Source organism: Oreochromis aureus, linkage group 17, assembly GCF_013358895.1.
Source record: "Oreochromis aureus strain Israel breed Guangdong linkage group 17, ZZ_aureus, whole genome shotgun sequence".
NCBI lineage: Eukaryota > Metazoa > Chordata > Actinopteri > Cichliformes > Cichlidae > Oreochromis > Oreochromis aureus.
In genome coordinates, this window is record NC_052958.1 from 1,406,103 (window position 1) to 1,432,622 (window position 26,520).

General features: G+C 44.3%; 1 protein-coding gene across 2 annotated transcripts in view; it reads right to left on the bottom strand.

Annotated features, from left to right (window-relative positions):
- Window positions 1-26,520, bottom strand: part of dennd1b (DENN/MADD domain containing 1B) — a 94,288-nt gene that overhangs the window by 6,127 nt on the left and 61,641 nt on the right. For both annotated transcript variants that reach the window (XM_031739751.2, XM_031739750.2), the window contains 7 exons: window positions 20,437-20,562; window positions 16,525-16,626; window positions 10,143-10,233; window positions 8,508-8,548; window positions 7,227-7,262; window positions 6,819-6,875; window positions 5,656-5,745 (listed from right to left, as the gene is read on the bottom strand). In XM_031739751.2, the coding sequence (XP_031595611.1) occupies window positions 5,656-5,745; window positions 6,819-6,875; window positions 7,227-7,262; window positions 8,508-8,548; window positions 10,143-10,233; window positions 16,525-16,626; window positions 20,437-20,562 (543 nt within the window). The remainder of the gene's footprint in view (window positions 1-5,655; window positions 5,746-6,818; window positions 6,876-7,226; window positions 7,263-8,507; window positions 8,549-10,142; window positions 10,234-16,524; window positions 16,627-20,436; window positions 20,563-26,520) is intronic.

Consider the following 26,520-nt stretch of genomic DNA (forward strand, 5'->3'; position numbering starts at 1 on the left):
GGGGGCAGTTTGGAGGGGGTCAGTACTGGAACGGTGAAGCAAGCCGGTCTTGATTAGCTGACGCAGTGCCAGCCAGACAGGCGGAATGTAACGTGTGGCTGCGCTGGCCTCATTTAGGGCCACGCACACACACGCACACACACGCACACACACACACACCAAAAAAAAAAGAAACAAAGAGTTAAAGTGCCATTTTCTCCATAAAAGTCAGCCGAGGAGATGTGTGCAGTAGCCACTTAAGCCTCTCAGCCATCAGGCTAAACACGAACACATGTGGTGGCACTGCTGATTGGCCGAGCCGCTCCCCTTCTATGGTAGCTTGGAGCTATAATGAAAGAGATTTCAGAGGGGCTCAGGCCTGGGATCCCTAAACAGCTTTTAATGGATTCCTGTGTCAGGGCAGTAAATCTGGGGCCAGGCCGGCACGCCAGCCAGCAAAGCACGCCAGCAGAGTGAGAGATGCACCTGTGAGACACTCGGGGAGCGTCCGCTTCGGACACAAAAATACTTTCTGAAACACTACAGATGCATGTTATATGTTCTTTATGAAGGCAGGACCTCTCTCTGCATCTACGTGTTTATGAAAGCGACCGGACACAGGTCACGACGCCCGGCCCTCTGAGCTCGGTTACAGCTCCGTCTACCCAACAGGAAGTACCGCAGGGAGCAGTAAATAGATGGGACGTCACTTCACGGCTTTATCAATTTGTCATTCCCTCTCTTCACTGTGACCCTCAGAGCAACAGGAAAGACCAAACTATTTACAACAACGAGGCGTTTTACAATAAACGAGCAGGGGTCGGTTTATCACTTCTTCTTCTTCGTTTCTTTAACGGCCAGCATACTGAGTTCATTTAACCGGTGTTATAAATCAAAGTGTGCATTTGGTAATTACTTTATTATTGCATTACTGGCTCTCCGGAGCTGTCACAACCAAGAGCAGCAGTTAAAACTGAGCTCTAAAATTTGATTCGCTGTAAGTCGACGTGAACAACAGCAAATAAAATAAAATATAAATACAGAGACGTGCACGATGGGATATTCCTAACCAGTGCAAACAGGTCTGTGACAGCTCTGTCACCGTCCCACATCTCCACAGGCCTGACAGGACGGAGGAGAGCACCGAGTAGGAGAACAGCAGATTATCAAACCGCTGCTTCATTAGCTTCTCGCTGTCGGCTAATGGGAAGCTGAAAGGTGAAAATGAAAAAGCGATTCTCGCTCCACGCCTCCCCGTCTTTCATTTCCTTCCCTCCATCACTTGGCCGTCAGTGACAGATGTCACCGTTTCCGTCTGTCTGGCTCTCCGTTGCTTCCTCCTCACCACGAGAAGCAGCCGTCGGGAAAATAATAAAAACAGGTTGTTTAAAAAAACTCTCAGGTGTTTGTTAAATTAAAAACAAGAAGGATCGGGGGATTTTATGCAATTTTACTCAAATTGAACTGTAATTGTAAACATGGCCGGCTATAAATAACCTGAGATTACATCGAGCAAAGACATTTAAAGAAGAAAAACTCTTCAGATTTGATTAGATTCATTTCTTCAGTCGGGGAAAAATGTCGCCACCGTCCTTCTGAAAAGCTGCGTTTGGACAAAGTTAGTCTCTCCTCCTCTTTCCTTCCTCCCTGCATGACCAGTTATACAGAACAACTCTCTGTGACGGGGCCAAACGCTAGTGGGCTTTAATAGCTGGTCGAACATTATACATTTCATATGGTATTTCAGAGCGGGCACTAATCTCACAGCTTGGCAGTGTATGTAAAGAGATTCCAGTAAATGCAAACAAACCTCGGGGAGAAGCAAAGCCTTTGCAGAAGTATGGCCAAGTGTCTGCCTGTTTAAGAGCCGCTCACTCGAAAAAGGGAGAGGGAAAAAAAACGGCGTTTGAGGAGCAATCCACTGCTCCTCTGTCCAACTGGCTGCTGCTGAAAGCCTGCTTCCTTTTCACTCAAACCAGGAGCCGTATAAAAGAAGACGAAATGTGCATTATGCTCATTCTGTCAAACCAAACACCTCAGGTTAAAAAAATAAAAACCAGGTGTCTTTCAGTGGGTGCGATGCAGTACTTTGAAGCTTCCAGGAGATGGCACTTTGGTTTCAGCCAGGAAGCCGGCGGGTCTCCTAAGAGGTTAGAAACTAAGTGGAGAGGAGACTGCACATGCATGCAGATAACCAGGGAAGCACACGCAGAGCAACTGTACACTAACGCATCCAAACTACTGCTACTAATGCACAGCATTAATCTTACGATGAGTATAACAAATCTATTCTCAACTCAGAGTCACATTTAAAATTTAGATTATGAGCTGTGACACTTTTAATCCTCTACAAGTTCTGAAATACGAGTGATCCAGTCACTTTACCCAGGCGGGTCTGCGTGCTGTCCACATTAAAGCATCTTCATTTACACAGAACATAAAGGCACTAATGTCTTTAAAACACATATCAGTAAAAGCGTTTGATCTCGGAGACAAATGATAGCCTTTCATCGTCGCACACATTACACACACATGCACACACTCAAGTATCCACCAGACTTTGTTCCTGTTTTACATCTGTGTTAGCTTCCTGTTTCCCCTCAACTCTGAGCTGGCATTTCTCCTGCCTCACCAGGTGAAGAGTCCACAGCCCGGGGGCTGAGCCCGGCCACAAGCCTGCTGGCTGTCATTGCCCATAACGCTGTCCCGACCTCTGCTCTCCTCTGCGCGCCTAACAGCTGTCATTCAGTTGCCTCCAACCTGAGGCGAACTGATAAATGCATGCATGTTTGTGCACAGCACTCAGATACTGCTTCACATACTAAAGGGATGAGGTACAGACATAGTTTCTATTCACAGATGTTTGGAGCACAGTGCCACATGAAGCGCACACACACACACACACACACACACACACACACACACACACACACAACTAAGCAAAATCTTAAACAGAAACTGGTGCTCGCAGGAAACCATACAGGAGCCAGAAGAATGGCTGTTTGTTGCACCAGACGAGAAACCAGCAGCCCCGTTCAGCCTCGTTTCTGTCAAACGAAAGGATTACTCCTACATTCTTAATCAACACGCTCACCAAACACTACAAATCACCCACATTGGCGGAAGCAGCTGAAATATGAATGCATATGACAGCAGCACTTCCTCTCTGGGACATGTGTTGGCTGATCAAACAGAACAGGAATTTCGTAACTCTGATTATTTCGCTATGATTAATTAAAGGAGCTTTTGCAGGATCATTCATTTCATTTCAAGGACACAGAGATGTTTGCAAAGAAAAAGATTTGTTAAAAAAAAAAAAAAAAGCAACATTTTTCTTCCACGTTGGCGTTTGCAGCGTCTCTGGAGCTGACGTGTTTCAGGTGGTCGGGGCTCCGTCGGGCACTCGGTTAAACGTACGGACACGGTGGAGGCGTCACTGATGGGTTTAGTGCACGCAGCACAAAATCCTTTAATAATAAATTAGCTGGTAATATTACCTTTATTAGGGTGACGTGTAACAGCAGTTTATGCTCTCCTGGTTCAGCGAGGCACCGACTCCACTTGTTGGTCAATTAAGTTCAGAAATTAATGAAAAAGTGCAGAAAATTTCTCTCATGATAATAAAAAATAGACGCTCATTTTTCATGATGTGTTTACCAGATTTTTTTTTTTAAAGCAAAACTCTTTGCCAGTTTAATAGGTACACTTAAAATAAGTCTGCATGAACACACACGTTCATTACTTTTTACATTTTGATTGGAGATTTTTATCGCCTGGCACTGAAAGCTTTTTTAATCATCATTTTACCCTCATTGAACTTAAAAGTGTACAAACAAGGATTTTTTTGCACTGTTGAGACAAATGTTTGCTGTTGTGTGGTTAGAGACACGACAAAAAACCCTAAATATTAAAAAACTCTTTTTAAGAATGAGCGCAGGCCAAATGTGCGGGCGCCAGGAAGTGAGGGAGGCGTGCGGATCAAGGTGCTTCTTTTCCACTTTACTTAACCTTTATTTAACTGGGTTAGTCCCACTGAGATCAATTTCTCGTGCAAGGAACACCTGGTCAAGACGTTTGTGGGCAGAACAACAGTATGAACATTTCATAAAAAGCCGAAGAAAATAATAAATAAAAAAGAGACGAGTGAGACACGGCGAGCGCGAGAACAGCGGTGACGCTCGTCTTCAAACCAAATGTAAATGTGCTGCACTAAACGGTTCAAAGTATAGAAATTACTGACACAGAGAAAAAACTACAGACTATTTGTTCAAAATAAAATAAAAATATTCAGGGTTACTGGTCTGTACCTGCAGCCGAGGTTTTATGTGCACATGAATATTAATTATTTTACATTTCATCAATTAAACCAAGTCGTGTTTGCAAGTGCTTTTGATTTGTGTGAATTGGTCAATATGCTAATAGGTAAAATCAATATTATGAGAGCAAAGAAGGGGAGCATCATCGGCTGTGACTAAAGAGAAACTGATGGACTACATCCAAACACAAACACACAAAGCGGTGCTGTGGGACACGCCGTCCTGTGTCCTGCGTGTCCCTCCTCCAGCGGTCTCCAGGGACCCGTTACTGTGGCAATGAGCGGGCCTCGGCGGTATGAGCAGGGCTGTATATCCTGAATAAAAAAAGCGTCTGCGTGCATGTTTGTGGGTGTGTGCGCGCGCATGCTGGCTGGGGGGCGGGAGGTGTCCGAGGAGGCCTTTAGAAAAGCCCTAATTGCCGTTCCTCTCTTCTCCCCGGCCGTCACACCTTCCTCTGCGCTAAGACTTTCCAGCCTCATCACACACACAGGAAATACAACACTAATTAGAGACAGCACAACCTCTCCTAATCACACTCTTACATGACTGTGACCAAAATGTCAGAATGTGCACGCAGGCGTGTTTTTGTGTGTGTGTGCGTTTTTAAAAGCTGCGAACTGGGAGTCCATATATTCATTTAGCAATAAGAGGTGGAAAAGCTCCAGCCTGGACCAGCCGAGTATAGACACGAGGTAGGAGCAGAAGCAGCATCCCTGAGGCTGTGTGCATTTCTTTAGTACAGATGTGTGCGACTCCAACGCCGCGATACTAAATCTACACATTTTCATTTACACCGCGCTGCAGCGTCTAATAATTAAACTACAGAGTATTTTCTCCTCACATATTTATTGATGAATGTGTGTTTTGTGCGTGTGCATGCGCCTGCACATCGCCGTGCCAGCTCTGCACACAACAAAGAAGAAAAAAAAGTGCTACCACTTATGGTGCACAAGCAAATTCTTCAGAGGAAACGCTGACCAGCAGATGAGCTGATTCGACTGTCCGTGCTGTTCAGAGGAAAACACTGAATGTACAACACGAGCGCAGTGAAAGAGGAAAAATGCTTATCGTTACATTTGGCACCCTGACAAACTACTGTACTTCTGAGAGATGCTACAAGAGAGACAGAGAGCTGGGGGAGAACGAGGGAGGGAGGAGAGTCAGAGAGATGTGGGGGGGAAGTGGACTGAAAAGAGTTCAGAGGAAAAACACTGAATCCATTCTGGTCAAGTGAAAAGTGAGCTCTGCTATAATCAGTCAGTGTAAATGTAGTTAACTCATTTACTGATGTGTGTGTGTGTGTGTGTGTGTGTGTGTGTGTGTGTGTGTGTGTGTGTGTGTGTGTGTGTGTGTGTCATACCCGTCTCATCTTCTGCAGTCTCCTTGGAGACAGGCTCTTGGTACTGGTTGGAGATCCTGGATAGACCGTTATCCCCTCCTCTTCATCGTCCTGACAAAGAAGATGAATTTTGGTTACAAAATAGGCGTTAATATCGACGTCTGTGCAAAAGAAGCAACGAACGCAATGAAGCCGGTCTGATGCCGTCTCACAGTAACGTTACATTAAAGGTTAAACGATCAGTCTCTGGCTCGTTTTCAACAAATCCACGTGGCTTTACCTGGTTTCCTCTGCGTGACACAGTTTCACCTACACGTGGACACTTTGTGATGCAGAAAGTACTTAATGCACCAAATTAGCCAGAGAAAAAAGAATCACGAGCAAATACACGTAACTCCTATTAAAACTGATGAAAGTCTGGTTGTTCTTTTTACATCTTCAGTCTCAGAGCCAAAAACAAAGTTTTCACTTCTACGAGATATTTTCCAGTACGAGACAGATGGATACCTTTCGCTCTGTCGCTTGAAACATCTTTTTCCTCCAAGTTACGACAACAACAACCATGGTAACCACCTCTGACACATCGATATGCTCGTGCTTTTAGGGCCCCCGCTTGGGGTCGTGCAGCTGGCAGCAAAAGAAATCCGGTGCAGTTTGAATCGCATCACAAATTAATTTCTCTAAAAAGGAAATGTGTTTAACTTGAGAATCAAACACTTTCCGCACCTCTGTTTGCCGCTGCTGCGCCCTCCCCTCCTGTTCATCATCAGCACCCTGAGCCTCTCGGTTTCCCACTGACAGATCAAACTGCTATTGCCTTATCAAATCCATCAGGCTTATGGAAACATACACCTCGTTACATTAGCTTTGAGGAAATCACAGGCTCGCTGATGAAATATGCAGACAATAAAAAGAGAAAGAAGGGGCTGGGGCTCGGATGACATGACAGGCCATAGCCAGAGGGGCGCTGGTTAAAAATGTACAGCCCTGAACAAAGCGCTAAGCAGGCTTCAACAGTCATTAAAAGGGCCCTACGTCAGAATCACACACTCCATGTAAAGCAGCTTTCCTGTCTGTTTCTATGAGGGAGGCATGTATCCATCCGAGGGCCTCCGAACAAAATGATGTGTACGCGGGTGTGTTTGCACGCCGCTGACAGCGTGCGAAGGTCCAGTGCAGCTCACCCTTGCTTTAAGTATGCCCTTAAAGTCCCGGATACCCTTCTTAGCATGAACCTTGGCCTAGGAGGGAAACACACACAGTAAGACACAGATTACACACAAAACATGTTGCATTAACATTCTGTTCTGGTTTCATGTAACATCAAGAAATACTTGGATCCCTGTGGCAAAAAACATGCAGACAAAAGGCGGGATGAGAGAGCCTCGCACATCAACGCGGGGCTGCCCGGCCACCCGACCGTACGCCACATAACAACACACTCATCAAATATTTACTAGCTGTGAACAATTCTCCCGATTGTTCGCGACTCGTCAGCCAAGTTTGAAAAAGTTCATTTGAAAACCTTTAAAACCTCTTTTTCTTCCAGTTTTTGAATCCTTGTTGTGCACAAATGAAAAGCAGCACTTTACCTTTGACACGGCTGTGTTGAAGAGCGCTCCTCCTCTCTGTAACAGACACGGAAGCTGTCAGTCAGGGACAGACGCTTGGGGCAAACGCACAAACACTCAGAAGAACATTTGACTCAATTACTCCTACAGCCGCAGAGATGTGCGCTTTATTGACTTTTACTGCAATCAGTCTGGCGACAAATGAGTTTCGGCTCACGTTAAACCACACCGGGCGATCGCACTGCACCGCTCTGCGCGTCCGATTGATCGGTTCGTATGTCACTCGCCACACGTTGGCCACAGCACGACTTACAGTGCACACCTTAGCTACAATCTACAAAACACAACAAAACCCTCTGCAGCTGCTAACAGCGACGCATAAACACCAAACAACGTATCAGCGAGCAGTGATAGACGACACAGCGTTCGGGGGTTTTATTTAGAAGCAGCCTAAAACAGTGATAGAAAGGATCGTATGTGATTGATTCATACTTTGAGTTCTGCACAGTGACATTATGGCACCCAGCATCTCTCTGCGCCTTTCTTCTTTGTCTCTCCCATTTGCTGCTTTTTTCCTTTGGCGTCTCAACTCTTTTCTCTCTGCTGGCTCTTTAGTGTAAGCACAAAGCGTCGGCTAAACGGCTAAACAGAGTAAATGGCAGGCAGCGTTTCAGAAGTTGGCAGAGGGAGAGGAGAAGAGGGGCCGAGGTGAAGGCCCCTCTTATAGATCCCTGTCAGTCAGGAAATATGAACTTTAACAAACCTTTGAAGAGCACTCTAGAGGACTAATTCAGCCTTAGCTGACGGCGTGGGGGGGGTGAGTGAGAGAGAGAGAGGCCAAGGTTGTGGTGAGGTGGGGAGGGGGAGGGGTGTGTGTGACAGAAATGAGAGAGCGAGACAGACGGATAAGAGAAGAGGAGGAAATGGCCAGAGAGAGATGAAGGAGGGAGAGACGCGTGTTCTCGGCGTTGTTCAGCGGAGTAACGCCCATGTTTGCTGCCAGATCAACACGTCATGTCGGAGGACGTCTTGTCACGTCAAATCGCTTCCGTCTCCCTCCCCGTCCGTCTCCACTGTCCTGCTGCACGCGCCGCTTCACACGCACCCAACTGCACTCGAGCTCGATCTGCGCGTTCAGGCGGCGCCTTCATTCCAAAGGCAACAGCGAGGCTTCAAACGCCGAGTCGCGCCTGTCATGCTTTCAATTAAGTATAACTCGGGAATAATATATATAAAAATAAAAGCATTGGGGAAGGTATAGATATAGATAGAGCAGGATAATACAGCATGTTCTGTAAATACCTTTACAGTGTGCATCCACTGCTGGTAAGACCGTGAATTACCTGAAAGGACGTATAAAACAGGACATGTGATCAATCATTCAGTGTGATGGTTTGTGTGTCACAGGTGTCAAAAGAAGCCCCACACTGGCTCCTGGAAACAGTCCCAGTGAAACATTGTTATGCTTTTGTAAAATAATGGACTGGTTTGTTTGTTTGTTAATTTATTTCAGTCATGTAAAGAGTATACAGGAACGTTTAGCAAAGAAAATAACAGAGAAAAAATACTATACAAAATAAAGTTAATATCACATCATGAAATTTTCTAAATAGAGACATTCACTTAATTTCAATATTTTCCCTTTCTTTGTTTGTATGTTTGGACGTTGCTTTAATTCCATATTCAAACTGATCCACAGTTTCACTCCATGAACAGAAGCACAAAAGCTTTTTCTTGTAGTTCGGACCTTCAGTTACAAAAGCCCCTTAAATTATCATTTACTTCTTTCCAAAAAAACATACTCTGAATATTTCCTGGCAGTTCCTTATTTTTTGCTTTGAATAGAATTTGTGCTGTTTGGAATTTCATTAGATCAGCAGATTTCAATATTTCAGACTGCAGGAACAGTCAGTTCGTATGTTCCTGTAACCTGCACTGTGGATCATTCGAACTGCTGTTTTTTCCAAGAGTACAAAGTGAATGTAATGTAGTTTTACAGTTGTTGCCTCAGACCTCTGCACAAAGGTGAAACCAGTGAACAGCAGAGAATATGAAGTGATGTCGCGTCTAATACCTGCTTTGCCTTGTTTAGTACTAAGTTGAAGAATTTGGGGCCCAAAACTGACCCTTGGGGTACACCAGAAGCAATGTCCATACATAAGGAGCAACCATCATTTAATTTCACAAACTGCTTCCTGTCACTTAAATAACTCAGGGCCCAGTCTAAAGCTACCCCTCTGACACCATAACGTTCCAGTTTTCTTATTAATATATCGTGATCTATAGTGTCAAATGCCTTTGTCAAGTCTATGGAGATTTTCTATAGTTCTCAGGCTCTCCTATCAGACCACAGTGTGGTCGGGGTCAGGGGTCATACTGAAAAGCTTAAACGCACGACGGCAGCAACATCTGGATGGCACCGCTTCTTTTCTTTACCGTCTAAAATCTGTGTTGCTGTGATTATATATCATCAAATTTGTCCTGCGAGACTTTGTTTCAACATGAAACAATAAGCTCTTTGGTTTGCACTCTGCTAGGTTAACACGTGCGTTTTATTATCGGCCCTGAGAACACTTCGCGCGACAAACAACACTCAGGATGCGTGTGAAACTTTAAACCTGAGAACAGCAAAGAGCAACTGCAAGTCATGAGATCAGCGTCACTTATATAATAATTAGTGCATTAATATTTAAAATCTACATGCTTACAGCTGACATATCTTACAGCAGGCCTCAAACATCAGCGAAACACTGAGTGAACATAATTTATCACTATTTCAGTTTTATACACTTTTTAAAAAATCTGAAAAGGCTTCTTATTATTTTTAGTTTGGCGGTCTCACCTTGTTCTGTTCACTCATACTTCCTGTGTGTTGCATTAAAACATGGCAAATAAAAATAATGCAGCTAATTGACAGACAAGTCCAGCAGTACTCACTTCCACAGAAGCCCCCCTCTGTGATCTCTTCTTCAAACACGTCAGTGAAGCCACGGCCTGCGTTCAATTTGGCCAGCCGTCCGTCGATGAACTGCAACCATAAATTTAAACATGCTTATTAAAGAAGGGAGCCGGAGGAGGGGGTGGGGTGGGGGGGATGTGAACACACTCACACAGATACAAACAGCCACAGAGGGGTGTTATTAATCCTACCTGACGGAAACTACATCCCAAGATTAGTTGGGCTGCAGGTAATAGGGATTTGGTAATGCGGAGCAGGTGAGGGATTAGAGCAGCAGACTACATGCTACACTCTGTCTGAGACATGAGGAAGTTTCATTTCCTCCCTTTGTAACATGGAGAGCAGAAAAACTCAGACTCGTAAATATGGACTTAACAGCTAGACAGCGACACGTTTCCTGAGCGCAGGCGCGCGTAAATATGTTACGCAACCACAAGCACAACACAAACGTTTACAAACAAACTAAACATTTAAGATTAACAGAATAAACAAACAGCATTCTTTAGATAGAAAAAAGCATGAAAGTAAACTGTGAGTCTTCCCAGGCTATGACGGAAATGTAAAAAAGCATAGATGAGACGGGAGAGAGACGGAAAACTGAAATTATACTTGTAATAGCTACAAAGACATCAAAGGATTTTTTTCCTTAATATTTTGGCCTATCATAAGAATTGTGGTGCACCAAGCAGTGCAGATTCTTATTATTGCAATGTTTTATGGCTCCATGCTTTCTTTCTTTTTTTAGGGGAAAGAAACTACAAATTACATTTCTAAAATATTGAACATGAAGAAAATCATTATAGGAACACTGATGACTCACACACACACACACACACACACACACACACACACACACACACACGGTGTTCTGTTAACTTCATCCAACCAAACTGACCACAGGTTGGCGTTAGCTTCTAATCCCATTGCTTATTTTATGATCAAATCTCTATTGTGACATCATCGGGTTATTCTTGGCAAGTCTGTGGATGCTAAAAAAAAGGAACAAAATACACACACACACACACACACACACACACACACACACACACACACACACACACACACACACGCTGCAATATGTTAAGTCACTTTTAAATCTCCCACTGCACAGTTTTAACAAGTCTGCTAAGAGTTGTTAAAACTGTGCGAAAATGCAGAAAAGCCAACTTTGCACAGGTTTGATTTTCTTATCTCAAACTTAAATGTTTACATTTTAAACTTCTTGTGTGGAGGTTGGAGGGAAAAGTAACAATGTACCATTGTGCTTATTTAAATAAATAAATGCTTATAATAATATGCAAACATATATACATTTGCATTTAAAGCTGGAATTTTCACTAATTATTACCATTAATTAGTGATCAACACCTACTGCCTTTCAAACAATGTTTAAGGGTTTTAATAACAAATGAGCACAGACGGCAACATGCTGCCATTTGATTTCCAAGTGCAGCGGTCCCGTTTCCACCCCTGAAAGTGTGGCCAAAGTATAACAACAGCAGAGGTTGTTCTTGGGTGCATGTCTTCAGGGACAGCCTGCTAACTAGCGACCGACACGTCGACCCGCGCCCGTGGTCAGAAGAGCTGGAAACTCATCATTAGATCATTTTAATGAGAGGTGAGAGCGCCGCTTCCAACCGGTGCTCTGCTTCATGGCTGGCCCAATTAGCACAGATAATCAACCCAAATCATCACCTAGCCAGAGCCTCCGCTTACACTCCCCACCCCACCCCCAGCCATATTACCTGCCTCATTGTGGGCCTTAATTAGACATTACTCATCAATGGCAGCCTGTGATCAACACACTCGCGCACACATGCAAACCAGCACTTAAAATAAATAAATTAAAAACAAAAAACAGTCATTCTGGTGTTCAAGCACACGAGCATGCCCATAACACATGATCGAAGAGACAACAGACCCTTTTCTTTGTTTTTAACTGTGATACCACCTTAAATAAGGGTGGTGGGGGATGGTTAAGGTTACAGATATAACCAAGGTTCTCTGATTAGCATGTCTCACTCTTGGAACTGCCCATTACAGCAGCTCCGATACCTGTGTGTCATTTAGTGTGAATCATCCTCATCAGAGCACTACATCGAAAATCTATACAAGAGAGAAGCGTCGACACCAGGATGGGTGCTGTGCCATCCAACTTATAAAACCTGATGGTGGTGGTGGGGGAAGCTAGCTTCTGCCACTATAAGCCATGACAAATAACTGGCCACCTGATCCAGAACTATCCTGCCATCTGTGGTCTGGCTTTGGGTCCTTGGACTACAAGTTTCTGGGACCTCTGGACAAACAGGGGAGAACATCGCCACCTGTGAGCATCACTGGGACTAAAGCAGGCGAGAGCTGAGGCTTCTTTGGAAAGTAGAGTTTTAGTGCCTCATCAACATTGTGTTTCTCCTCACCTCTCTCTTTACATGGAGGTGTTGGACGCAAGAAAAGATGGTATGGCTTCACCATCTATCTCCATAATCTGGTCCAATAAAATGTTTAACTGTTTGAACTGAGCGATTTCTGCAGCCGTCAAATCAACATTTTATAAGCTGCGTTTGGCTGGCAGGTGAGCCTGTCTGTGTGCGTTCACATGCCCTGCATGTTAACATCAAGGCTATTTAAATGCTCTCCTCCGTCCCAGGCGGGCCTCACACCCTCGCCCAACTGCGAAACACAATTCGCTGGTAGGCTAAGTGAGGAAACGGAATGAAACAAAGACATTTTCCCAGGCAGCATAAAGGGCTGCTTTTCTTCATGTACTGCTTCCAATGACGTCATACTGTATTACTACTTGCTAGAACAGCGCTCCCCAACACCCGGCCCACGGACCGGTTCCCATCCGTGAGTCGTTTGGTACCGGGCTGTGAGAGTTGAGGCTCGGGCGTGAAATTTATGGTTTTCAGGGGTTTTATCGTTATTTTTTTAATTGTTTTTATCGTTAACTCAGTTTCCCTGGGTCCTTTCCAGTGTGTTATACATAAATCATCTTTTTTTTTTGATACCAGTACTGGTTTTATTTTGTTGTATTATCCGCGACATCTTAAAAGTCAGTCTGCGGCACAAAAAAGGGTGGGGACCGCTGTGCTGAAGTACCTCTTGGCCTGTTGGTAATTTTTATTTTTAGTTTAGTTTTGTTGGTAAAGCTAAAGCTAGCACCGTTATTGGCCTCATGGTATTTGAGATTCTGGTGACGTCATGAAGGATATTTTTAAATAGCGAGACAGTAACGGATTCTACAAAAGAGAAAACTCTGAGGAAACAACCATGACGGGACCGAACGAGGGCCAGCTTTAATGAAACAAAGTTACTCAGAATTCTGATTTTGCCAGCATTTGGAAATCGAGTCATTTACTTGTTCAAGTGTCAAATAAATGTTGCTGCTGATTTAAAAACAAATCCAAGCCAAACTAAATATGTAAAGACAGACAAGTGAAAGTATGAAGAACAGATGCTAGTGCTGCTGCAGCGCTTCGAGTCTAAATGTCTCTTTGTTTCCTTCGTGCTCTTATGAACAGCAGAGAGGAAGAGCTCTCCCATCTACTCACCAGCACACTGAGTCACAGTCAGTCATAGTGGTCTGGCTTCATGTGGCTTTGGAATCCTTCAGATTCACTTACAGACACAAAACGTTCTCATATTTCAGCAAGAATGTAGAAATTTAGACAAACTGAGGGGAGTCTGGCGTGTGGCCACCAATATTATCAGCATGTTCTGTTGGAGTACATATCAGGAAAGCATGCTTATATATATGAAAAAAAGGGCACATGCAAATATTAGAAATATGAGAACGCTGCATTTGGCATTTTTTCCTGTTGCTCTTTATTGCCATTAAAATAATATTTACTTTCCAGTTTCCTGCAGCAGCTGTGATACACAATAAAGTGTGCTTTCTGCACTGCGAGACTGCGACCGCACACAACGGATTAATTTATTACACACCATTCCTCGACAATCTTGTTCTTATCCACCAAGACTGATGCATAATAAATCACTGGAGTCCAAGTCCCAGTGAAACAGCACATGGCTTCGTTTTGTCAATAGGAGAAAGAGTTCATTGACTCAGGCTCTGCTGTACGTGTAGGAGCTGAGGATGGTTGATAGGAAGCAGGTTAACGTTGACAGACCCCCCCCGCATTCTTTTGGATGATTTCTCCCACTTGCTGTTCGGAGCAGAGATGAGCTGGTGGACCGAGCAGAGAGGAAACACTGCGGGGAGCTGAGAGTTTGTAGGAAGGTGAAAATGTGACATTTTAGGGGGGGTGTAGCCTATGTGTCTACTTATTTTAGGGTTGGTTCACTTAAGATTGGCCTCATGGCAGAATTTATTAACCAGAACAACAGCAGGTTGTGTTTATATTTTTAGTAACATTAGCTAGTCCAGTTGTTATAATAAGGGCATTAAATGCAACTATTAGCCTTAAATGTCATGTGACACTACAGGGTCTTTAGCTCCATAATTACTAATGACGAACTCCTGACTTTGCATGAATAACTCTGATTATTTGACTTGGCTGATTGCAGAACCAAAGAGCTGCTATGCAGTGAATTAAAACACTCCAAAAACACAGAGTACCTGCAGAAAAGCAATTTCCTGCTGAAACGGTAACACCTCAAACTAAGGTAACACCTCAACATTACGCACGTGTGTAATATGGTCTGTCAAGTCCAACAATGTGGTTTAAATTTTACTGCCGGCGTAATGTTGACGGTGTAAAAATCGCCTATTTGGGTTGTTGTGTAGCTTCGTTCCATTTGAGCGTTGAGACTTGGCGGCCCCAACCTGTTTGTTTACACTGATTTAGCCCAAAAACGGTAGCTACGATTGTCCGGTGGTTCCCTATGTCAACAATCCCGCTGGGAATAAAGTGTTCACCTCAGCTGGAGAAAACGGAAAACAAACAGGAAGCAAAATAATTAAAGAAAGACTCTAATCCCTGCACATCTGTGGACGTTGATCCATTTGTTTTAATAAAAGAATACAGGGAGCAGTCCGAGTTTCTAACGTGCACTTTTTTTTTTTAATGAGAAAAACCGGGGAGGAGTCGTCAGCCGGTGACTAACGAACGTGACGCTAAAGATTTATTGCGTTAAAACAAATAACGAGAGTGTTGTCGGGTAAGAATGAGCTGGGAAAATACAAAATCCAACCATCTCCAGGACCACAGAAAACGAATGCGTGCACGTGTGTGGCCACGCCAGTCGAGTTTTGTTTGTGTGTTTCCGAGTGGATGTAGGTCACGGCCAGAGCAGCGCTCGGGTGAACCGCTGGCCTCTTTCACTTTAGTAGCGAGAGGAGTGGAGGAGATAAGCTCGCCCCATCTCCTGTGCTGGAGAGGAGGAGGAGATAAGGGCCTGTTTCCCAATGCTACCGCTGAGGCGTGAGCCAGCCGGGAGGATGCTTTGAACCGCTGCTCGCTATCTGCTCTGCCTGGGAAAATTATAAACCGAGTGTCCAGAGAAACAAAAGGTTGATTGAGGGCTGCTGTGCTGCGCTCTCGGGGGTAAATCGCACTAGTATCGTGGGTCAGAGAGCGCAAAGAAAAATCCGAGGGGCGAGAGGAAATTTTCTTCGGTGCCAGAGGTGTCTTTCCACTCGTCTCTGCTAAGTTTAGTATTACTGAAGGGATTTTGGGGGGAAAACATATTAAGTATACATGAGTGGTTTTTAAGGGAAACCACACATGAATAAAGGATACCTGCTCGCGCTCAGGCACACAAACACACAGCAAGTAAACACACACACCACCCCAGCGGAGTTAACAAAACCTATACGAGGTGGATTTTAGATTTTCTGAGGAGCAAATTGAAATTCTGGTCCCACATTTTGATTTCATAGACACGTGGACATGATATCTTTTTTTTTTTTTTGGTATACCAGATAAAATCGAGCAGAGAAACATTAAGATGTGCACTAAGAGATATCCACTGTAAACTGTTTCTGGAGGTCAGTAACCTCACATAATCCCAGGCCTCTGCCTCTACGTTCCTCCAAATCCAGCTGACAATTTGCTGAGCGCGAGAGGAGCTACCAGGCAACTTTTATCTATAAAACTAAAAACTTTCACCAATGGAAACAAGAAATATGCTCAAAAATAACCTGATGGAAGAGGTTAGAATAACCTACCAAGTAAGCACTCACTCAGTGTGTGCATACAAGCAGCTGACAGCAGATGGTTCTGATCTGAGGACGACCAAAGGCCCTCTTTTATAGAACAGAATGCAAATATAGATAAAGATGTTACAGTTTTTCCACTTCAGCACAGAGCACACACACACAGACACAGACACACAAACACACACACACACACACACACACACAGACACAGACACGCACACACACACAGTGGTTTGTACCTGTTTGAAGAGCTGCAGGTTGACAGCCATGGACAGGAAGTTCTTCATGGTGCTCGAACGATGGTTCACGAAGCTTTCTTCACAGAACGTGATTGGCTCTCCCTGTTCACAAAAACATTTTTGGGTAAAAACAACAAAACTCGGACTCTTTGTTTGCACCAATCTGTTTTTGCACCACGTTTACTCGAAGCTCATAAACGAGCCGCAGGAAGCAGATATCCTGTTTTTTAAGGCACTAGTGTTGTTTATGGAAGGATTCGTGTCATGCACATGATGTGTGGCATCGTTACAACGCTCCATTTTTTAACCATCGAGTATTTCAGACGATTTCTTCATTAGTGAGCTAAAACCCAAACAGGACTAGTTTAAAAGAGTGACAGGAAGGAAGGAGGAAGAGTGGAAGTTGGGGGAAAAAACAAAAAAAGGAAAATTAGAAACGGTTCCCCTGGCAATGCGTACATGATCTCCCCTGGACCAGATACACGTCCCAGTAAACCCAACAGTGCTCCACACGAACACATTATTGCATTATTACCATTTCTTACATCATGTCTGTCGGCCTGTGAGCTATAGAAACGCAGGATGACAACAGAACCACTACAGGCCAATCGCGCGCTGCCCCACGGTCCTTTTCCAGTTCATGTTCTCTCATAATTAACATAATTCTCACAGATTTCAACGATGCTCCAAATTCTTCAGAGGTAAAACAATGTGCTTTGTCTGTTCCAGGCTACGAGCACAGCGCGCCACATAAAAACAACTTAACAATGCTGGAGAATAACCCCATTTTCAGGGACTGGCGGAGGATACCAGTGGCCCAAATTACATCACGGGAATACAGTTCCACTTACATCACTAAAGTTTTTACAGCATATTATCTTGTAAGAGTTGAAAGTAACTCGCGGTTTAATCAGCTACAGACCACACTGCAGCGTACAAAGCTGGACAGCAGACTGAAAAGCTGACGGCTACTAAGGAAAAACAAATATTCCCGAGTACACAGAGCTCAGTGTTCAAACTCACACTGACCTGCAGTGCATGACAACTACGAGCGCTGCTGCAGGACTCTCCCATCTTTACAGGGACAGTTCACTGATGTGTGTTTGCTGAGGTTGTTCAATTCATCACGATCTGGTTACATGAAAATAAAGCTGGTGAGAAATTTCTCTCTATTTGGCTACAGTTGCCAGCAGGAAGGTGATGTGCATCTCCTCCGTGGTTGCACCGCGGCTTTGCTGTGGTAGAAAGAAAACTGTTCCTGGCTGCTTTACTGGTTTTATTTTTCATGTTGACACTTGTTGTTTTTAAACTGGCCTGAGAGTGAGCGAGAAGCATTTAGCCCCTTATATTTAATGTAAGGTGGACGTACAGATTTCTCCATACTGTGGACGGAAGAACGTGTTTTCATTTTAAAGTTTTATCTGCACCTTTACAGAAGGAGCACAACAATCATTTTAGCTATTTTAAGAGAGTCATTAAACTGAAGCACAAAGCATCCAGGTTAGAGGAAAACTCGATAGTGTAAAGTTTGATGACTGCCTGCTATTTGTTTCCATGGTGAACTTTTCCTCTACAGCAGAAAAATACAACAAACAACAAACATCGATTCAAGGACTTGACGTGATTTTACCGCATCACAGGGTTCAATGCATGTTTTTATCCTGTCTTCCTTCTCTCACCCCAACCAATCACAGCAGATGGCCCCGCCCCTCCCTGAGCCTGGTTCTGCCGGAGGTTTCTTCCTGTTAAAAGGGAGTTTTTCCTTCCCACTGTCGCCAAAGTGCTTGTTCATAGGGGGTCATATGATTGTTGGGTTGTCTCTGTATGTATTATTGTAGGGTCTACCTTACAATATAAAGCGCCTTGAGGCGACTGTTGTTGTGATTTGGCGCTATATAAATAAAATTGAATTGAATTTCAAAATATGCAAAATGTTGAGGATGAGCCAAAAGTAAAACCGAGGAAGATTCTTTAAGACAGACGATGAAACCTCCACAGCTGATACATCGGTCAGGCTTCATGCTTGAATGCACATTCATTATTTAAAATGGATACATTTTATTGCATGTTCTGGACTCTTCCATCTCATGTTGGCTTATATCTGTGCAGGCACTTTTCATACAGAGCTGCAAATTCTTTGAGCAAACTGTAACTTTCTGAGATTATGCACCGAGAAGGTTTCTGTGTCTAAAATAATCGTTACCACTTTTAAATATGTGATAGCACCTCAACCACGCCTATCCACAGCTTCACATCTGGCTGGATAATCTGAACCGGTTACACGTGTTGTTTAGCCAAACCTGAGCGAATAGGACCGACCGCACTATGAGGTACGCACACCCGCCTACCCAGCCTGGCCTCACCGATGGTGGTAAAAACCGATTTGCTATTTCAGGTTCTTTTGTCAGACACCTGTGTTACTCCAAGCTAGCGAGAAGCACCTGGGGAGCTTTAACGTGAGCCGAAACCGACGATCTGCCCGTATGATCAGCTGACTGCTTTTCGACTCATTATCATTTTCGAGTTTTGTTTCATTTACAACTCAGCGAGACTCTCACCGAGCATCCACACCCCTCCTTCTGTCGAGGCATATGGATCTGTGAACTGCAGAGCACCTCAGCTCTCTCCAGGAAGATCTTTCCTTCAGAACGACGAGCAGAGCGATATTCCCCAAATTTCGGGACACAGGAAGAGATCTTCTTTATTAAAACACAAGTGTAGTTTGTGCATGTATGTTAACTCCAAAGCTTTTACACAGATCCTAAAAGTCTAAAAGAAAACAGTGTGTGAACGTGAGCGAACTGAGAAATCACCGTGCGATGCGCTCGCACGCACAAACACACCGAGTCTCGGCGCCTGTGTCAGAGGGGAGGCAGTTTGTTCGTATACAGCCTGTATACAAAGAAAAGAGAGACAGCATCAATAATGTAGCATCTTGACTCCGGGAGTCCACAAAGTCCAATTAATCTCAAAGCCAGAGGAACAAAGGCTTTGCTATCTGACAAACAGGACATGGTGTAGTTTGCTCTGCTCTGATTCAGACTTGATAAGCAGAAAAGATCTAGAAAAGAAATGTTAGGGGGCTTAGCAAAGGCAAGTTAAACACCAAAGGTGGCTAAAAGAGATCTTCAAAGGGAACGTCCCGACTCTTTTCGGCTCCTCTGACATTTCACCGTCTCAGACAAGCCCACCTTAGCTCCTCGCTCTGACTGAAAACACACCTTTCGCTTTGAGTCGAAACAGATGAAATTTGACTCTGTTCAGCCAAACTGAAAACGCCTCTGTGTTGCGCATGCTTAGGAGCAAATACACCAGCCTATGTGCATATATGCACATTAATGTACTGTTTATAACAGCGATCTCCAACCCTTGGGCCACGGACCAGTACCGGTCTGTGAGTCATTTGGTACCGGGCCGCGAGAGTTGAGCCTCGGGTGTGAAATTTATGGTTTTCAGGGTTTTTATCATTAACTCTGTTTCCCTGGGTCTTTCCCCGTGTGTTCTTCTTTTTTTGGTAGCGGTACTGGTTTTATTGTGTTGTATTTATCCGCGACACCTTAAAGGCCGGTCCGTGAAAATATTGTCGGACATAAACCGGTCTGTGGCGCAAAAAAGGTTGGGGACCGCTGGTTTATAAGGTTGGGGAAACCTGCAGTCAGCTGAGACTGAAGGAGTCACAACGTTTCAACCTTTTGGGACCGATCTATGTGAAGATCTCTGCTCGCAGAATGACTTCCAAAGATTTTGCACAAATACACTCTGACACCGTACTCGTCACATTAGCTGTCATGCGTGATTTTTACACCACAAAAGCTGCGCAATAAAAGTGTTGCCCATTGTTTGAGCGAACTCACTGTTTACACACATTCAGTGGCTTTTAGTGATTAACATGATGATTAATGACGTCCTTACAGGTTTATATCTGAGAGCGTCTCTGTAGGATCCAAACAGAGCGGCCTGCGCTCTCAGGAAGGCCCTCGCCACACCACTTCCCGTCGCTGTCGACTGCTTCTTCAGCTTGCTCTTCAGCGAGGACACCTGATGGAAAAGAAAATCGGGAGAGAGAGGTGGTGGGGTGCGGGGAGAGACGGAGGGGTAAAAGTTAAATTATCACCTCTGAAATTGGTGGAAGAAACAGCTAGCCCATTCTGGGTGTGAAGTATCACATTTGCAGGTCATCTCAAAGAAGGGAAAGGAAAGAAAGGGAGAAGCTTCAGCCTTTCCACCGATCTGTTGTGCTGCTGGGAGCACCTGCTGCTTTGCTAATTGAGCGGAGCACGGGGGCGGCGAGGAGGAGGGGACATCGGCGAGGAAATGGAAACTCGCATTCTTGATTTTCCTCTCTCACCCTCTCCTTCTCCATACTGCTCTTCACCCCCCTCCCTCCCTCCACCACCCATCACCTTCTTGCTTTTTTCGCCATCTCTCCCTCCTGTTTTCCCCTCCCCTCTTGGCTCTGCTGGACTCCCTCTAGAAGAGGATTCTTGACATAAAGCGTCTTTAATTATTTTCCCCTCTCCTGGCTCTGTCTCCAGGACTCCAGGCGAGAGTGGAGGAGCAGCAGGCCCGAGCTTGTTTTAGGATGACAAAAGATTCACGCCGGCCACTGGGCCCTGGGGAGTCTGGGAAGGAAGTTGTCAAGAGGCTCTCCTCACCTGCTCAGCAGTAGTCTGTGTTGTGGCAGTGCAAGGAGGAGGCAGAGATAGCGAGGCACTGCTCCTCTCTGTGTGGGCTGTGCCAGCCTAGCGCAAAAGCACAATGTTTGATCGGGTTGCGCAGGAAGTCTAGATTACTCTAACACAGTGGGCTGGTAGCGCTGGCCTTGAATCCCAATTGCAAAAGGAAAACATTACGTTTAACCTTCAACCTCAATTAGCGAGAAACGGATCGTGTGCACCTCCAAACTTTGCATTGATTCAGTCCATATTCTACACTAGTGTAAAACAGGCTGAAATACCACCTGCCAAACTGGGACAGAAACTGGGAGTGCACATGTCAAATGACCACCACGAAAAGGGAAAATTACCGTTTGAATTAATCTAACGTAGAGTCATCACGTCGAGGCGTGCGCTCTGCGTTGTTCGTGTTGCTCTCATACATCACGTCACTGCACGTACTCTGTTTATTTCACACTTCTTAAATCGTTATTTGCACATTTTTACTGTAAATGACGGTGGCCCTGAGAGGACAAACGGACTGCAACTTAAGAAAACACCAGCAATAAGAAAAATGCTGCAAAAGCACATAAAACACAACGGAAATAGGAAAAACGAAAATGGAAAACGAAAACGTGAATAGGAAAAAAATGATTTCCAAAAGCACAAGGGAAGTGTTTCTGGGGAGACAATAACCGGACGGACCAGTTGCAGGAACCAAAATATGCTAAGAATTGCGCTGGGAGACACTTAAACGAAGTGGAGGATCTGTTGGTTTAGTGACGAAAGAAAAGATGAGGTAAGTGTGTTAGCCTAACTATTAGCCTAAAAATCCGTCATCAATATTATCGGAATATTATATATCATGAGATTAAAACACACTTACCCAGCATGTTTTGGTTCCTGCAACTGGTCCGTCGGGTTATTGTCTCCCCAGAAACACTTCCCTTGTGCTTTTGGAAATCTGTTTTTCCTATTTCCGTTGTGTTTTGTGTGCTTTTGCAGCATTTTTCTTATTGCTGGTGTTTTTTAAGTTGCAGTCCGTTTGACCTCTCGGGGCCACCGTAGTAAATTTCTAAATTTAAAATCTGTAAATTTAGTAAATTTCCTTATTGTAATTTAATGATCGGGCATTGCAATAAGCATTTCACCACATGTCGTACTGTGTAAGTGTGCGAGACGAATAAAATTTGAGTATCTGTGGCGAAAAAGTCAAAGCGATGAAAGCAGTAAAACATCTGACCCACGTCTGCAGCAAATGTGATAAAGTGCTGATCTGGTCTATGGTCGCGTACATCGCGCTGCGGCGTTGGGCGGATTTTGTCATCTGGCATCTGCAATTAGCCGATCTGGGAAACTTCAGGGAGGAGAAGCAAAGTGTTAGCACAGCTCACACGGAGGACAAGCGGGGAGAGGCAGCCGGAGAGTGTGGCAGTCTTAAACTGGGACAAAGACAAAATGAACAGTGTTGATTTGGCTCCCCTGGGCTTTCTCACTCTCCACAGCGTCCCCGTGCTGCCACTGCAAATGCTCCCAGGCATCAAACAGAAAGTTTATCACGGTTAAATTAACAAGTGTCATCTCCATATTCACTCATTGTGCTAAATGCTTTTATGTTTATGTAAAGCCCTTTTTGGAATTAATATTTAATGTTTATGTGCATTTTCACTGTTTTCCCCCCTTCCTCGCAAATCATTAAACTGCCTTTTTTCCCCTCTCCTTTTTGGAGGGGGAGAATCAAAGCGAACACAATGTCAGTCTACGAGGGGGAGGCATACCCCCGAAGACTGTCAGAGGAGACGGGATAGTGGAGTTTACTCTGCACGCAGCAGCTTTGAACGGGTGAGAGCGCCGCGGCGGCGAACACTTTTTAATGAGGTGGGGACACAATCACTACTGTTTTGGTTTTTTTTACTTCTCGGTGTTTGAAAAACGGGCGATAAAGCGATGAGTTGGAAGTTTCGCCTTCGTTCACGGGAAGAGTTAAAATATCCTCCTTCGGTCACACGTAGCGATTAATTAAATTGTCAGATATTACAAATCAAATATAGTCGTAGCGTGTTTTGTTAATAGAAATGAAAACGCGCGGTGCGCTGCCTCACACAGGAAAAAAAAAAAAGAAATAAATAAAACAAACGTGTACGTCGTAATTGGGTTTTGAATATGGCGCCTACGCCACAATCATCAGGTGTGCCTCCGCGGTAATGGCTCTGTCAAACTAATTAACTTCTGCAGTTTGAGTGAAGCTAACGAGATGCGTACAGGCATCAGAGGAAGGCCAGGCTCTACAGGTGATAACCCTATTTGGCAGTGACATTTTTTAGTGTAAAGTCACAGTGGCGGTGATGAGATCAAAGGCAGAGAGTCCCCCATTGGGTCCAATTAGAACTATAGCATTGTACAGGGAAGGGGTGGCAGGGGGAGAGAGGGGAGAGAGGGGAGTGGGTGGTTGTCGGAGAGAGACACAGAGACGGAGAGAGAGGGAAAAAACTGTTGAGTTATGATATTCATAATCTATGCAGAGAGGCCTTTCCAGTACAGGTCTTCTCCCCATAGCTGTGATCTTTTCAATTTACATCAAGGGAAGATGGTCGGGGATGAAAGCGGGGCATCCGAGGCGCTCGGCCCCCAGAGGGCAGACACGGGGCCTCATTAAGGCCCGGCCCAGCCAGCCCCAAACAGGGTTTGAAGTGCGTCACATAAAGAGCATGGGGTCAAAGGTCAGACATAGAACAGATCTCCATTTAACTCTCCAGCTGGAGATGGTAATTAGCAGGTGCAATGATGATCCCTGCCTGAATGTAAGGGATGATACCTCTGTAGGTGACACCAGGCATCTGTGTGAACGCGTGCGAATGTCTGCGCTCACGCCGCCGCCTTGATGCATTGATGCATCGAGCGAGCATCAATCAAGGGCCTCGCGTCGCACTGCTGTGCATGTGCGAACGAAACGCACGAGCTTTTGGATAATTTTTAAAAAAGCAAACTTGCCATGTGATTTCCTATTTTGTTAAGTGACACAGAATCAGGTAACGCATGACGCGCACCACAAACTTTCACTTTTAATAAACGACAAAAGGAGAAGAAAAAACATCTGCAAACGAGCTCGATTATATACAGATATGTAGAATTTTACTTTAAATTTTTACTTGGGCATTAAAAAAAAAAGTCTCACAAATAACGACCCTGACGCTTGTCTGTTGTTTTAAAAAAACGAATAAAAAGTTGGATTTTCTTCTCACAAAAAAGGAATGTTTTGTTTAAGAATCTGTCCAGGGAAAGAAAGCCATGGGGACGCAATTAAAGAACTACAAAGAAAAAAATAGTTATGAAAATCTCCCACTTTCTTTTGATGTGCTGCAGTCTGAACTGTACACACACACACACACACACACACACACACAAATCTGAACAAAGACGCACAGAGAACCCACACACACACACACACACACACACAAAGAGAACGCAACTTGGAATCTGTGAAAAATCATTCCTTCTTTCAATTAAAGATAAATATTAGATATCTTTTAAACCGCAAAATGAAAATTAACCATAAAAATGCAGAACAAAGACGAATCTACACAAATACAGTCGATACTAGTTTTAGGTTTGACTGCAAGAAATTATTTTTTTAAAAATCAGTAAAGCAGTGGAAGAAAAAACTAAAAGGTATAAAGTATTCAGAGTGTTGCGTTGCAATACATTAGTCAGGCGAAATGAGAAAGGGTGAGAAAGCAAAGGGGGGAAGTGTGTGTGTGTGTGTGTGTGTGTGTGTGTGTGTGTGTGTGTGTGTGTGTGTGTGTGTTTAATAGGGCTATCTCATTGCCATGAGATTCTGCCCGGTGTGGGGTTACTTTGTCAAGCTGACCTCTTATAGCAGCTGAGTTTTGCATACATAATTAACTACAGCTAAATGTCATCCCTCACTTCAATAACTAACGCAGTGGGTGATGCTGCTCTCCCTTTTTGACTTCTAATCCAGAGCGAAGCGCCGGCAGACCGACTATGTGAAAATGAAGTGCAGCTTTTTAAACTCCACGCGAGTCAATGAAGGGCTGCTAACGCTGCAGCGGGAGTGTGTGCGCAGCGCCACAGAAAGACAAATCACAACCTGGAAAATGAGGCTTTAAATGAGCACACTGTGACGTTTGCAGTCGGTACAATAAGGACTCACAACAGCAACAGGAAAATCAGATACTTTGCTTGGAGCTTGTTATGATGTGGTGCAGATCCCAGGACTGTTTCTGGAAAAGTACAGCGTGTAGCCGAGGTGGAGCGACTGCATTCCCGGCGCTGAGCTACCACGTAGTTGCAGCGCAGCATGCGAGGGACTTTACTGTAGCCAGCTTTGCTTTAAGTGAAGCAAACTTGGCTTATTGTAAAGTGAAAATGGACAAAATCTGAGCAGAAAGTTTACTCCAAACTACACGTGAACGACAAACGTTCCTCCGGCGTGTGGGTGTCTCTGTGAGTGTTGCCTGCTGCTGTCGGCCGCGCTCTGCTCTACATGATGACGTAGATGTTGTTTTCTGGAAAATGTCAGAAACCGAACGCCAAATTAAAGCCGCGATGTTTGATTAAGTGCGCCAGGTGATCTCAGGAGAGGCGCGCAGACGCAGCCTCAACCCCCTCGTTCATTTGTAAACCTCCAAATGTAGGCTTGAAATACAGGAAGTAGGAGTGTACGCTGTAAATCCCCCCCTTGATTGGGAATACAAATGATCAAATGTGCGAAGGCTAGGTACGTACGGGTACGCGGTGTCAGCAAAGTAGCGAGAGGCAGAGAGGAGGAGAATAGAAGGAATTAGGCTGTGATGTGAGAGGGAGCATCTGAAAATAAAGATGTAAGCTGCATTGTAGCAGCTCACCTTGAATACGCGGCACAGAAAGAATAATACATGAAAACAAAAAAATTCTTCCATCATTGGTTTGAGATCAACTGCCAGGATCAAATAACAATCCGATTCAGACGTGCGATGTTTGTTTTCGGAATTAACAGACTCCTAATTTGCTATTCTTGGATACTTTTAATGACTGGCGGAGTAAACAGCTCCGCCAACCAAAAGCCAATTATAACTTTATCAGCACAATCTCTGCGCTGAAGAATTGTGGATCTCAGAGAAGGAAACAAAAATACCTTGATCTTCCAGGGAAAAACTACAGCTTCTTTTTTATTTGTTTTTATCGACTATTCCTTTCAGTAAGCTTGTCAACACGTTGCTTTTACTGACACGAGCGCAGCCTGTTCTGAGATCAACATTAATGTATATTAAAAAAAAAAAAAAGTATCGAAACTTTTGGTTAAAGCAACTCTAAATAATGCAAAATCCTGCCAAAACAC